At 41.9% G+C, this 15,381-nt stretch overlaps 1 protein-coding gene across 1 annotated transcript in view; it reads right to left on the reverse strand.

Moving 5' to 3' along the window:
* The window catches only part of RALGPS2 (Ral GEF with PH domain and SH3 binding motif 2), a 281,112-nt gene that overhangs the window by 141,013 nt on the left and 124,718 nt on the right, over window positions 1–15,381 (reverse strand). The window contains exons 7-8 of the mRNA XM_040360339.1: window positions 9,537–9,620; window positions 2,022–2,111 (exon numbers count right to left, since the gene is read on the reverse strand). Of these exons, the coding sequence (XP_040216273.1) occupies window positions 2,022–2,111; window positions 9,537–9,620 (174 nt within the window). The remainder of the gene's footprint in view (window positions 1–2,021; window positions 2,112–9,536; window positions 9,621–15,381) is intronic.

A 15,381-nucleotide genomic window follows, 5' to 3' on the forward strand; every position in this document is an offset into this window, starting at 1 on the left:
CACCGTAGAACCTGTAATGAATCTATTTAACAATCAAAGCTGGTTTGAAAGACTTAAAGGGGTTGTAAAAGGTAAATAAAATCCCTAAATAGCTTCTTTCACCTTAGTGCAGTCCTCCGTCACTTAGCTCATCCTTCGATTTTGCTTTTAAATGTCCTTATTTCTTCTGAGAATTCCTCACTTCCTGTTCTTCTGTCTGTAACTACACACAGTAATGCAAGGCTTTCCCCCTGGCGTGGAGAAAGCCTCTTGAGGGGGAGAGGGTGAGCAGGAGTGTCAGGACACTCTACTTTGCAGATATAGAAAGAAGCTGTGTGATAGTGGGCATCCTGACACTCCTGCACACTCCCCTTAAGAGGCTTTCTCCACACCAGGGAGAAAGCCTTGCATTACTGTGTGGAGTTACAGACAGAAGAACAGGAAGTGAGGATTTCTCAGAAGAAATAAGGACATTTAAAAGCAAAATCGAAGGATGAGGTAAGTGAAGGAGGACTGCACTGAGGTAAAGGAAGCTATTTAGGGAAAACATTTTTTTTCTTTACAACCCCTTTAATATCAAAAAAACTTAGCTCGTTACTGATGTCAGTCTGTTAGAGACTAGCAAATTTCTTTATATAAATAAAAAAGGGGTTTGCATCCTATTAAAACAAATTTGAAAGTGAAAAGTTCATAAGTATTGCATACAAAACAAAAAAAAACACAGGCACATGCATGTCCAGCGATTTTGTCCACCCCCCACAAGTGCATATGTATACCAGAAAAATCTAAATGCACTGTTCAGCCGCTGCTCCTCGAGAGGCAAGCGTGCACTGCTCATGCATACAGTCTGAATGAGACAGAATGGCGGCACTTCCATCATTCTGTCCAAGCACTAAGGAGTTTTGCAGACAGGCTGGGCTCAGCCCACTCATATTGAGGGAAAGGAAAATCATTTTTCGATTTACAATTGTTTTTTATTTAGGAACATCATTTTTAAAGGATGAACAGAGGGCTCATATGCTGGGAATCCTGGAATGCATAGAGGGTTTTGTGGGGAAAAGTGAAGGAACACTAACGGTTTTGAAGGATATTTGTATCCCCATCTCAGAGCTTCTGCAGAAATCAGAGTAAGGGTTTGTGTCTATGGGATTTTGCATTCCCATAAAAGTCAATAATAATAATGCAAAACCAGCTTAAAGATCAAATACAGACCAGAAGTAGGTCAACTGCAAGCCTTTGAGTGAGCTTAGAAGCATCAGGATGCCATTGACAAGCCAAAACCTGTCATCATAGGCCCTAAATTTTACCCAGTGCCAGCAACTAAGAAATTAAACTTCTATATCTAGTCCTCTTCCCCTCCAACATGAGCCCAGTCACTTCACTGGGTTAATGCAAGAGTCTGCAACCACTTTAAGCTGGAGCAGAGACTGTCAGCACTAGCATTTAGCATCAGTTTTTAAACCCTAAAATTGAGTGGTGAGACAGGTCCTGCCACAGAGAATGAGGCTATCAGACTAGCACATGAGCACAACTGAAGAAAGGAACTGATTGAAATTGGCAAGACGTGTCCTTACTGCACTGCATAAGCAATGGAACACCAGAGCTGATAAACACAAGGCCAGCCCGAGGCGAGCGAGGCAGTGATCATCAATTCTCCTGATCACAGATGCTGGGTGAAACTTCTTTTGCTCCAGAGGTGGAAGGTAAAAGGGGATTTCGATTTTTCAGTTTAAAATGCGCTTATCCTTTAAACGGAGTCAGAAGGCTCTTTTTAAATAGGCTCATCTCCAACTTTTGGATTTGCATTCTGTTGTGGATACACATTGCAAAGCCATTTCACAAAATGCCTCCTGTTTTACAGTGCCCCAGAGTTCCTGGACTCACAGTGTGCCTGGAAGTATTTAATGGAGCTCCACAGAGCTGCCAAATGAAGTGTGGGGAATAAATATTTATCTGTAGGTGTGATCCTTCTGTACTGAGGTATGTGCTGCCTGTACGTTACATTAAACATTGTGGTAGAAAGCACCGTTGACAAGTCTCACCTTGGCAGTTTTAATGTAATGGCTCAAGACTTCAGCACGAATCTTTAGTGTTTGCGCATGAAGGATCTCTCTCACTACCCAAAAACTCACCTGTGAAAAAATAAAGAAAATACAAATCAAAGTGGGCAGAACAACTGTAGGGAGCTGTTACAGGCATAAGCTGGCGTTCAATAAACCCTTTGACAGGAAGGCTTTGCTTTAGATTCACTTTGGTCTAGCAGGGAAGCAGATGGCGGCAGGTCAGACTAGCAGCTGAAAATCCCTTTCACAGTACGTTACACCTCCACGGTAGCATGACCCCCTCCACCGTCTTCACATATGTACAATGTCCAGGAACTGGGGGTAGGCAGGAAACCAAGGAGGTAAATGGCGAATGAACTGACTGTGCTTCAATTAAATGGCTATTTCCTGTCTTGGTTTGAAGTTAACAATTAACATTTGTTGAAATGGTTGGTTTCTCTCTATAAATACATAAAATTAGGTTTATTCATGCTGGCTTAAACAAGTGGCTAAAGTGCACTTAACGGAGGTCTTTTTGGTCTCACGGCAGTGGCTGGATAGTTTATTTTGTCTTCCTTGTTACCGCCAATGAAAGCCGTGATGGAACTATACAAAATCTACATGTACAGTTTGGTCTTCAGCAGCCAAATAGCCATCAAGAACACTTTGCAAAATAATAATATTTATTATGTATTAGGCCAGGAATAAAATAAAGACAATTAAATTTTATTTTTCAAATTATACACAAATAAGAACAAATTTATTTTCATACTTTAGGAACACTATTCTACCGGCGGCTTTGTTTTAGGTTTTCATTGCAGGAATAGATTTCTACATCTCGTACATTGTTAAAAGACAACAAATAAAGGCCAACTCCACTTTTTTTTTTTTTAGCTAGAGGGGAGAAGTTGTAAAGTCCTTATCAGGCTTCAGTGTCCCTTTGGGGAGATGTATCCATCTTTCCCGTCAGTTGAAATAATTTTTAGCAGAGCAGAAGTGGGTTAAAACAAATCCGATATGGTTTTCATTATTGTCCATGTTTTTTTTCTTGTGCAGGCATCACAAACTCAGGAAGCAAGGAAAATTTCTCAATGGGGTCACAGACAAACCGAAACCTAAAAAAAAATTGACCCTTCCCCCACACCGCGTTCCAAAAGAATTAAAAAAAAAAAATCTTAGCTTAGGCTTCAAGATGTTTAAACCATTGTGTACAGATGTAGATGAGGGGGGAGTATTTTCTTTTAGGGCAGTGATCTTCAAACTGCAGCCCTTCACCTGCCTTTATCTGGCCCCCATGGCACTATTCCGCCCACTGACATGAGGCACTCAAAAACGCCCCCCCCCCCCCCCAACACTGACACCAATAGTGGGTCATAATTCCTCCTTCTGACACCAATGATGGGGCACTATTCCTCCCACTGACCCCAGTGATTGAGGAACTATTTCTCCCTCTGACACCAACCATGAAGCACCATTTTACCCACTGGCACCTACAATGGGACACTATTCCTCCTGCCAATAACAGTGATGGGGCACCATTTTCTCCAACTGACCACAGGGGTGCTATGTATTTTCTTTACTCCCACTGACCACCAAGCCTGAGGCAAAGTCTATTATCAATGCCTACAGTCCAGCACCCATAAAGTCTGAAGGACAGTAGACTGGCCCTTCCTTTAGAAAGATTTGAGACCCCTGCTTTATGGTATTGTGGTCTCTCCAACTTCAGCTGTCAATGGAGACTTGCTTAGATTGCCACCTTTTTTGCATAATCTATATTTCTTGTTTTTGTATGAAAGCTATACTAAAGAGTGTCACATAAACCAGAAAAAGTTTTCAGTGCCTTTGCATACATTCACAATGTGAAAAGCTTTCACATTTCAGAAAATTTTCCTGAACCAAAAAACACATTTGTTTCACATTTTTATTGCTAAAGCGGTAATAACCCCAAAATGTAATATATTGCAGCTTACCAAACAGATGTGGCCACTGCTTTAGTTTTCCTTTTTTTTAGGCCCCCCCTGTTTCCACCTGGTGATCTGACCAGTAACATACCTCCTGTATTAAAGTGGCCCACTCTGGAAGGAGCACAGCAAACAGCAGCATACTAGTTTGGGGGAGGGGAGTGTTAATGTACTAGCAGATTTAGATTCATTAACAAACGGAGGTCAGATTCTGGGGGGGGGGGGGGGGGAATAAAGGTTTAACATAAATGAAAGCTGATCATTTTAAGCACCCTACAGTGGTAAATGGTTTGTCTCATCCCTGTAAACTGATACATCTGGAAGACAGCTTGGTCTGTTGAAAAACAGACTTGCGTTCAGAATCACCAGGTGAGAATAGAAGAACAAACACCTAAGAAAATTAATGCAGCCATCACTGCCAAGAATTGCTAAGCTGCAATATAATAAAATGTTAGCTTTTGGGTTTTCTACCATTTTAACAACCTGAAGAGAGTACATATAACCACTATGAATTCATTTTCAGCATAACTCATTTAAACCAAGTTCTTTCAGGGACAGAAAAATCAAAAGAACAGGTACCAGCAGTAAAACCATTAGTAACACTTATTTCCAGGAGTCTTGTAATCATTTTACAGAAAATTAGGACTCACGATTAAAAATGTGTCTGTCAAGGGTTTGAAAACGCTTATCCAAGACCGACATCTTTGTTTTAGGTAGATTTAACTTTCAGCCCAGCAGAAATCTTCTGTAGCTGTTGCACCACTCATGACCAGCTTAGTGGTGCAACACGATTGGTGCAACAGCTACAGAAAATTTCTGCTAGGCTGAAAATTAAACCTACAGGACACGCTGCATGACTCCAGCAGACTGTCCGTGTATGCCGCACGATGTACAGGCAGGCAGGTTCACATGGACAGGAAGAATCAAACTACCACAATGCTAAACAGCACTGCAAAATGATGTCGGTATTTTAAGTTTATTCACAGAACTCTGAATGAATGACACAGCCATGTGGGCGTAGCCCAGCTCTTTTTAAAAAGGGATAGCTGGTAAGGGAAACTTCTCCCTATACTGTTGTCACACAGAGGCAGCAGAATCCCATGTTCCCAAAGGCGTACTTATCCATTAAAGCAAGTCCACTTACTTTATAGGTTCAAGTGTCTGTTATAGCCCACTTCAGCTTTGCCTAAGTGACTTTGTGACATTGGCATAAGTATCCTGGGTAGCATTAAGCTGACCATTTTTTTTTACATTCAGCCAGAGAGCTAAATGAAAAAAAAAACAAAAACAAGGATTCTTTCTCCATACAAGCGAGGTGGATAGAGGAGACCTCCCCACTGCGATACTGTATTCTGACAATGGGACTGTCCGCTGTGAGAACACAATGATCAGCGGCTGCAACCTGCTGAACCAGCCGAATGTCAATCCACCTTTGGCCAGCTTAAGTAAATTACTGCCTAATATTAATATCAACCCAGATCCTTTTGTCATCCCTTTATACACTTCGTATTATTTTATTCAAAAGGGAATTTGTAACAAGCAGTAACCAGTGGAAAGGAGAGGGAAATATACAGTATTGCCTTAGACACTGCCAGGATGTACAAACCTGTCTCTCCACCTGCATCAGTTTAATAAATTGTCCATCGTGTCTGCTCTCCCTGCAACGATCAATGTCCACATCTTGCTGCAGCAGCCACGCATTGTGAAGCTATGCACTATGGCAAATTTGAGATACCATTTTAAAGCCTTAAGCTGGGTTCACACCTATGCAAATAGGATGTGGATTTTCCTGCATCCAATTTGCATAGCAGGAGATTGTGACCAGCTCTTTATGGAGCCAGGTCACACATCTGCGCAGTGGCTCCGGGGGGAATTGCACAAGAGCGCTGTGCCTTTTAGTCAGTTTCAGGTCCGAATTGAGCAATAAATTTGGGCTGAAATCGAAACTGAATGGAGACACACCGTAGCGTGCTGCGGTGTCAACCCAGCCTCAAACTTTTACATTACAATTTTATTCACACAAATGTGAAGTTGTTCAGCTAAAAATACCACTTTTATGTTTTAATGATTAGCACCATTATCAAGGTAACTCATAACGGACTCAGAAGAATGTGACACTCTCCCCAGAGGGATAATTACATTATTCCCAACTCTGACGCAGATGCCTTTACTTTATGAAGGAGCATTTATACAGCTTTACCATAAAACTATTCCTGTGCTTTGTACGTCATGGCTGGTTACGGAAACGATCTGGAATCTTTCAGCCAAAAATTTCCAATCACCTCTTTTCATCAGCTTCTATATAGGAGTGGATATTCCGATCTCCCTCTTACCCAACAAACATAAGGAAAGTTTAAGTTAAATAACTGGTGTTGTTTTTGGAAGCAAAACCTTCAAACAGGAACGGTAATTTCCTGAGAGAAAAAAAAATAAAAAATCTGGCCGCTGCAGAAGCCTCCCGACTCGCCTCATCTGTGTGCAGCAAAAAAATAAAAAAAAACGTTACTTTGTGAGGGAGCCCAGCTCAAGGCCCCCAATGACTGATGAAGTTATGGTATGGAGCCCTCTCTCATCTGACAATTACAAATGTAAACTTGTACCTCGTCAGAACTTGACACCTGCACTAAGTGCCTGAGCATATGTGATGAAAGATTGAGCGCTATACATTCATGTGCAAAAAATACGTACAACTCATGGAAATAGTTGACTTTCTTCATTATATAAACAGCCAAATATAAGATCTTCATTCACACAATGCCTACAAATAAAGTGGATATATCTGAACAAATTACACATAAAATTGACACGCTATAATCACTCATAATTTAACTAAAATAAGTAAAAATGGTAGATTTGCAATGTGTGAAAAAAAAATAAAAAAATAAAAAAGAAGAACACACCCTTCTACATTTACCACTATCTCAAATCCATTAAAGTAGAACTAGAAGTTCCAAATTAGGTACCAATGATTAGAACTTACACTTCAGGAACAGGTCTTCTTTAAAAGGAAGTTAGAGCAAGACTACAGTTTGCCAGTGAATATATAAAGACCAAGCCTTCCAGAATAATGTGCTGTGGACCGATGAATCAAAGATAAGAGTTGTTTGGCCATATAAACTGACATGTTGGATGCACACCAAAGAGAACAGCATTTCAGGAGAAGAATCTCACACCAACTGAAGCATGGTGGTGGAAATGTTATGATTTGGGGTTGCTTTGTTAATGGCAAAACACCAAAGAGGAAGCCGATGCCCTCCAAAAAAAAAAAAAAAAAAAAAAAAAAAAAATTGTTGCGAACCCGAAGTTTGCCAAAGAACACCTTGGCAAACCGCAACGCTACTGGTAAAATATTTTGTGGACTGATGAAACAGTTGAACTGTTCAGGAAAAATACTCGGCACTATGTACAGTATTCATACCCCTTAAAATGTTCAACATTTTGTCATGTTACAACCAAAAACGTAAATTGGTGCGATTTTGCATTATAGACCAACACAAAGTGGCACATAATTGTGAAGTGGAAGGAAAAAGGATAAATATTTTTTTTCAAAATTGTTTACAAATACATTTCTGAGAAGTGTGGCATGTATTTGTATTCAACCCCCTTTACTCCGATACCCCTAACTAAAATCTAATGGAACCAATTGCCTTCAGAAGTTGATTAGTAAATCGAGTCCACCTGTGTGTAATTCAATCTCTGTATAAATACAGCTGTTCTCTGAAGCCCTCAGAGGTTTGTTAGAGAACCTTGGTGAACAAACAGCATCATGAAGGCCAAAAAACACATCACACAAGTCAGGGATAAAGTTGTGGAGAAGTTTAAAGCAGGGTTAGGTTATAAAAAAAATATCCTGAGCTTTGAACATCTCACGGAGCACTGTTCAATCCATCATCCGAAAATGGAAAGAGTATGGCACAACTGCAAATATACCAAGACATGACTGTCCACCTAAACCGACTGGCTGGGCAAGGACAGCATTATTCAGAGAATGGGCCCATGGTAACTCTGGAGGAGCTGAAGAGATCTACAGCTCAGGTGGGAGAAACTGTCCAAAGGACAACTATTAGTCATGCACTCCACAAATCTGGCCTTTATAGAAAAGTGGCAAGAAGAAAGCCAGTGTTGAAAGAAAGCCATAAGAAGTCCCGTTTGCAGTTTGAGAGAAGCCATGTGGGAGACACAGCAAACATGTGGAAGAAGGTGGTCAGATGAGACCAAAATTTAACTTTTTGGCCTAAAAGCAAAACGCTATGTGTGGTGGAAAATTAGAACTGCATGCCACCCTGAACACACCATCCCCACCATGAAACATGGTGGTGGCAGCATTAGGTTCGGGGAAGCTTTTCTTCAGCAGGGACAGGGAAGCTAGTCATAGTTAATAGGAAGATGGATAGAGCCAAATGCAGGGCAATCTTTAAAGAAAATCTTGCAAAAGTCTGCAAAAAAGACTTGAGACTGGGGAGGAGGTTCACCTTCCAGCAGAACAACCCTAAAGATACAGAGCTACAACGGAATGGTTTGGATCAAAGTATATTCATGTGTTAGAATGGCCAAGTAAAAGTCGAGACCTAAATCCCATTGAGAAACTGTAGTAAGACTTGAAAAATGCTGTTCACAGACACTCTCCATCCAGTCAGACAGCTTGAGCCGTTTTACAAAGAATAATGGGCAAAAGTTTCACTCTCCAGATGTGCAAAGCTAGTAGAGACATCCCAAAAAGACTTGCAGCTGTAATTGCAACGAAAGGTTTTTCTACAAGGTTTTGATTCGAGGGGAGGCCGAATAAAAATGCATGCTACACCTTTTTAGATATTTGTAAAAAGAATTGAAAACCATCAATTTCCTTTTACGTCCACAATTCTGTGCCACTTTGTGTTGGTCTATTACAAAAAATCCCAAATAAATACATTTACATTTTTGGTTGCAATATGACAAAATGTGGAGAATTTCAAGCAGTATGGTGGAGGGCTTGCTACACTTCCTCAGGGCCTGAGCCACTTGCCATTGGGGAAAATAACCATGTTTACCAAAATATCTTAAAGGATAAGGTCATGGTGGCTATCCACCAGCTTAAGCTTAGAAGTTGAGTGGTGGAGCAGGACAATAACCCTAAGGCAGGCCATACACTGTACAAATGTTTCCATTAACTTCATGTCCTGGAGACACAACAGAAAATTAGTGGAAATCTCTCTAAAGGGAATAGAATGCTCCTCTTAATAGGCTGTTTTAGGAACAGGTGTCAAAATATGGGGATGTTCCTTTTTTGCTAGAACGATAACGCAAGCATTTTCTATTTTACACTTGCGGGTTCCGTGACAATGGAAGGAGGGATGAATGTTCTCAGCTTAGACACAAAAACTGAAAGAGGGTCCGGTCCAAACCTTCCACACTAATAATATTAAAAAAGAATGTTGCCTTTACACTTTAAGGGCAGGATCATTTTTATGGGAACACACTTTTACGTACAGTCAGAAAAGCTGTATGCACACAAGCAACTAAAGCAGCCTGCAAATAAATGACATCAACAGAAACCAATTTTTTAAATTAGACTCACTTGGTTAAATCGTCTAGTGAAGGCCACGGCATTTGGTGCAGAACTGTATTTTTCCTTTTTGTTCCATCCACAGCTTGATAATTCCTAAACTCCACCAAAAAAATAAAAAACTCAAATTGTCAATGACAGATCTCCGTGGATATTTTAGATTTTACTCCAAGCAATCAAGACCTTACGTGGGTCACAGATATAAGCAGGCAGACAGATTCAAGTCATTTATATTGTCCATACACCCGACACTGAGTAAATGAAGATGTAGTCACTACACTACTAAATATTTGGAACACCAATCAGATGTTAAAACCAAATCTCAAAAGTAGTCTACCAATATTCACCCATAAAGCCCCATGCCAGTCACCGCAATCCTGCTATGCACTACAACTTTAGGTGAAGCAGCTCAGAGAGCAGCACAGGCATCGCAAGAGGGACACAGAGCTACGTCAATCATCACTATGGCCGAGGAGGAACGTGCTTGTGTCCTCCTCCCGCTGGCTGTGTGTGGTTCTCTGAACAGCTGCACATAAATTTGCAGTACAAAGTAGGAGAACTGTTGTGAAAACTCACGGAGGACCCCATAAGGCAGGCCAAAGATGATGCATTTTCTTTCCTGCAACCACGGATTTGCCACTGTGTTGGATGGTGGAATACCTCCCATGGAGCCATTGTGTTCTCCCAATGGGGGCTCGAGGAGCCATCCCTGCCAGGAAAGCACAGTTATTATGGCTAGTGGCTATATCTGCCAACAATAAATGCTTGTAAAAATCTGACCTGCTGTTTGTACCAAAGTCGACTGATGGATCAACTTGGTCACAATCAGCCTGCCCATAGATGCCTCAAATCTCAGCCAATCCCTGATGAACCGGCCAAGGTTCAAACCATTTATGGCTGGCTTAAAAGAAGTTGTAAAGAAAAATGTTTGTTCACCTTAATGCAATCTATGCATTAAGGTTAAAAAACTTCGGTGTATACCAACCCCCCCCCCCGTCCCCGTCCCCCGTTTTACTTACCTGACCCGTCGAAAGACCGGCGCGCGTTCCTGAGATCCTCTTCACCGCTCAGCCTGGCCGCTGATTGGCTAGAGCAGATTGATTGAGAACAGCACAGCCATTGACTGGCGCTGCAGTCCATCACATCCAGTGACGTGTCGCGCCGAGGCCGAGTGATACAGTGAGCTCGCTGTATCACGGGAGCGCGCCCGCAATTACTCACCATTATGCGAGCACTCTCGCATGACTGTGGTCAGTACTTGCGGGGAGGACCAGAGACAGCCGCCAAGGGACCCCAGAAGATGTGGATCGTGGCCACCCTGTGCAAAACGAACTGCATAGTGGAGGGAGGTAAGAATAACATGTTTGTTATTTTAAAAGAATTTTTTTTTTCTTTACTAACACTTTATGTCCCGGTGTCAAAGAGAGAACTGGAATAAAGCAGTATGGCCAAAGAACAATTTATTAACAACAAAAATAAATTAAAAATAAAATGCTTTCAAGTGGTTTTATTTTGATCCAATTTAGGAAAGGTTTACTTCATTACCACTCTAAGGAGCAAACCTCATTCTCTGGGCTGAAAATCACTCCAGTGTGGGCACCAGTGGTTCACCAAGGAATATAAATAGCTGTATAAGGGTCCAAGGACTATTGCCAAGAGTGCTAAATAAGACAGATCTCAAACAAGTATTCCAAACCTCTTATTTGAGAAAAAAAAAAAAAACAACAGATAGAAGATTAAACACAAAGCTTCAGTCTAGCAATAAAAAATATAGTTATAGGTGGACTCAAGTGGCACGAGAAACCTGCTAGATTGATTTATCTCCACGGGGCACCGGTTATGTAATCTCTCCACCAGTGTTTGCAATGGCCATGGAAGGCCTGGAAACACAAGCACAGAGATCTCACCACCAGAGACCCCAGAGACACAAGAAAACATTTTGATGGTTTAGCTCTCCAGTTATCTACCCAATGCTGAAGTACCAGTTTTGAATAAACTGACCCTTTAAATTTATTTTACAGCAGCCAATGACTTATTTGCGAACAATGGTAGAATGGAAATGCTGATCTAGAGGAGATGACAGATGATTTACGAACGGCGGGGGAAATGAAGTATAGATTACTGTGCGGAGAAAAATTATTCTCAGCTGCACAAGCCAGCCAAATGTTTTTTTCCAAACTAAATTTGTAAAATAAATATCTCTGCTGCTCAAATCCTTCACACTGGTAAATAGCTCAAGGTAACCAACTCGCAACATGCTGCTTAACCCATTCGATGACTAGATGGAAGCAAAGCTGGATACTCTAAAATGCAGAAGTCTACCATTGTTTAAAGCAGGGGGTAGGAAACCCTGGAGAGGCGGAGATCTGCCGGAATCAAAGTAAAAGAAGTCAAAGATCACCAGGTGGATAAAACTTTATTTGAAAAAAAAAAAAATGATTTTGTGTTCACGGGTCAGTATAAACGGAGTTCAGTAGTACGTAACGCAGCTACGGAGGTCAACAGTATGCATTACACAATGCAGGGGTCAGGATTAACAGGGTGTAGTGGTCAGGAGTAATGCAAAGTGCAGGGGTCAGAAGTGAGTTCAGAGATTAGAAGTGTGTAACACAGTGAAGGGTGCAAAAATCCGCACTAAGTAACGTAGAGTTCAGTAGTAACAGTGCCAGGTCAGTAATAGGTAATGAAGAATTCAGGGGTCAGTATCAAAGCACAAATGTACCCCTTTTTCCCTTGCTGTAGTTTACACAAGAGACCTTTAATGTAGCGGGGCACGGCAGAATAAGAAAAGACAGCCCAGGTCTCCCCTCAGCTGTGTCATATGACACAAAGGTTAGACCCCGACGGGTTTTTATTGCGGTCCGTTACCTCATGGAGCAGATTTACCCCTCTTGATTCTAGTGGCCACTGTTACAAAAATCATAAAAAAGTCACCAGAACAAAGCAGCAAGAGTGTTGGTCATGCAATACAGACACTTGATGTCACCACAAATTATAAGAGGGGATTTCCACTTTTGGAGAGGATTTCCTCTCACTTCCTGTTACAGCAGAAAAATCGCCCCAACAGAACATGTAAAAAAAAAACACAAACACGACAGTGTTGTTAACCCTGCCCTGCATTACTTACTACTGACCGCTGCACTCTGTTACTATTTTGACACAGCAACAGTCAGGGCAAAGAAATCCATAAGTCTTGAAATGGGAAATTAAGACAAACGAGTGAGGTTGCCATGCGTGTTATGGAACACACTAAGACCCCTTTCACATTTAGGCTGTTTTCAGGCATTTTAGCGCTAGAAATAGCACCTGTAAACAGCTTCCAATGCTGGCCAAATGTGAAAGCTTTCACACGATGGCGGTGAACTTGCAGGATGTTAAAAAAAAGTCCTGCAAGCAGCATCTATGGGGCCGTTAGGAAGCGCTGTATACAGAGCTCCCAAAACACCCTTGCCCACTGCAATGAAAAGCGCTATTGAATCGACACAACACAGGTATTTAACCCCTTCATCGGTTGCTAGCGATGGTTAAAATTGTCCGAAAAGCGCCACTAAAAACGAGCAGCGCTTTACCGCTAAGGCATGGGTGGCCCCAGTGTGAAAGGGGTCTAAATTTGCTCTGAAAATATCAGGATTTCTAAAAAGATAGAAATGATCAATGAATATTTTAATGCACTGCATCTGATGCACTTAACGCTGCACAGCATGCATACTTACATGCCAAAATGCATACTTATACACCAAATCAGCCATATAATAATGACCACTGACAGGTAAAAATCAATAACATTGATTGATTATCTTGTTACAATGGCACCTGAAAGTGGGTGTGATATATTAGGCAGCAAGTCACCAGGTTGTCCATGAAGCTAATGCGCTAAAAGCAGGAAAAAATGGATTTGAGCGACTTTGACATAGGCCAAATTGTAATGGCTAAATGACTGTGTAAGAGCAAGTCAAACTGCAGCTCTTGTAGGATGTTACTGGTCTGCGGCAGTAAGGACCTACCAAAAGTGGAAGGAAGGGAAGGAAAGCTGGTGAACTGGAGACAGGGTCATGGGCAGTGAAGGCTCACTGATGCACAAGGGAAGCAAAAGCTAGCCTATGTGGTCCGATTCAATAGAAGAGATACTGTAGCTCAAATTGATGAAAAAGTTAATGCTGGTTTCCAATAGAAGGGTGTCAGAACACACAGTGCATTGCAGTTTGTTGCGTATGGGGCAGGTGAGGGTACCCATGCTGACCCATGTCCACAGGCAAAATTACCTATAATGGAACTGGACCGTGGAGCATTGAAAGGTGTCCTGGTTTGAGTAATCATGTTTTCTTTTACATAATGTGGATGGCCAGGTGCATTGGCATCGCTTCCCTGGGGAAGAGATGGCACCAGAATACACTATGGGAAGAAGACAAGATAGCAGAGGCAGTGTGATGCTTTGGACAATGTCTTGCTGGAAAACCGCTGGTTTGTGAACATGGTTTCTGACAAAGTACACCCTTTCATAGAAACTCCATTGTGTGATGGAAGTGGCCTCTCAGCATGTGCCCTGCCACACTGAAAAAAAGGGATTTTTAATACAGCTTACCTGTAAAATCCTTTTCTTGGAGTACATCACGGGACACAGAGCGGCATATTCATTACTATGTGGGTTATATGGAGTACCTTCAGGTGATGGACACTGGCAATCTCAAACAGGAAGTGCCCCTCCCTATATAACCCCCTCCCATAGGAGGAGTACCTCAGTTTTGTAGCAAGCAGTATGCCTCCCAAAAATGGTCCCCAAAAGAGGGGTGGGAGCTCTGTGTCCCGTGATGTACTCCAAGAAAAGGATTTTACAGGTAAGCTGTATTAAAAATCCCTTTTTCTTTCTCGTACATCACGGGACACAGAGCGGCATATTCATTACTATGTGGGATGTCCCAAAGCAATGCTTACAATGAGGGGAGGGAGAACATCTTCCCAAGACAAAAGGATTTAATTTAGAGATATACTCAAATCATAATAAATCCAACTTAGTTGAGAAAAAATAAATTTTTAAATTTAACTCAAAAGGGAGCCCCCGGAATCCGAGGGTCTCAAACTGCAGCCTGCAGCACTGCCTGCCCAAAGGCTGTATCAGTATTCCTTCTTACGTCCAACTGGTAGAATTTTGTAAACGTGTGGACAGAAGACCAGGTTGCCGCCTTGCAAACTTGAGCCATAGAGATCTGGTGGTGTGCTGCCCAGGAGGCGCCCATGGCTCTAGTAGAATGAGCCTTTAATGATAACGGAGGAGGCAACCCTTTCAAGCCGTAGGCCTGAGTTATTAACTGTTTAATCCATCTCGAGATGGTGGATCTTGCAGCTGCCTGCCCCTTCTTGGGCCCATCCGGTAAAATGAACAACACATCTGTTTTCCGGATCTTCTCTGTAGCTTTAAGATAGGCCTTCATGGCCCTGACAATATCCAAGGTATGCAGCAACCCTTCCTTTCTGGAAGTAGGTTTAGGGAAGAAGGATGGTAATACCAAATCCTGGTTTAGATGAAAACTGGATATAACCTTTGGTAGGAAGGAAGGATGAGGGCGGAGAACGACCTTGTCCTTATGAAAAATAAGATATGGTTCCTTACAGGATAAGGCCGCCAGTTCCGATACTCTTCTTGCGGAAACTATGGCGACCAAAAATACTAACTTCCTTGTCAGTAAAACCAAAGGAATTTCAGCCAACGGCTCAAACGGTTGTTTCTGTAAACTTGACAGAACAAGATTTAAATCCCACGGACAAAGCGGGGATTTAACTGGAGGATTAATACGTAAGACCCCTTGAAGGAAGGTCTTAACTAGCGAGTGGGTGGCCAGCGGCCGCTGAAACCACACTG

This window comes from Rana temporaria, chromosome 7 (genome assembly GCF_905171775.1).
Source record: "Rana temporaria chromosome 7, aRanTem1.1, whole genome shotgun sequence".
Lineage (NCBI taxonomy): Eukaryota > Metazoa > Chordata > Amphibia > Anura > Ranidae > Rana > Rana temporaria.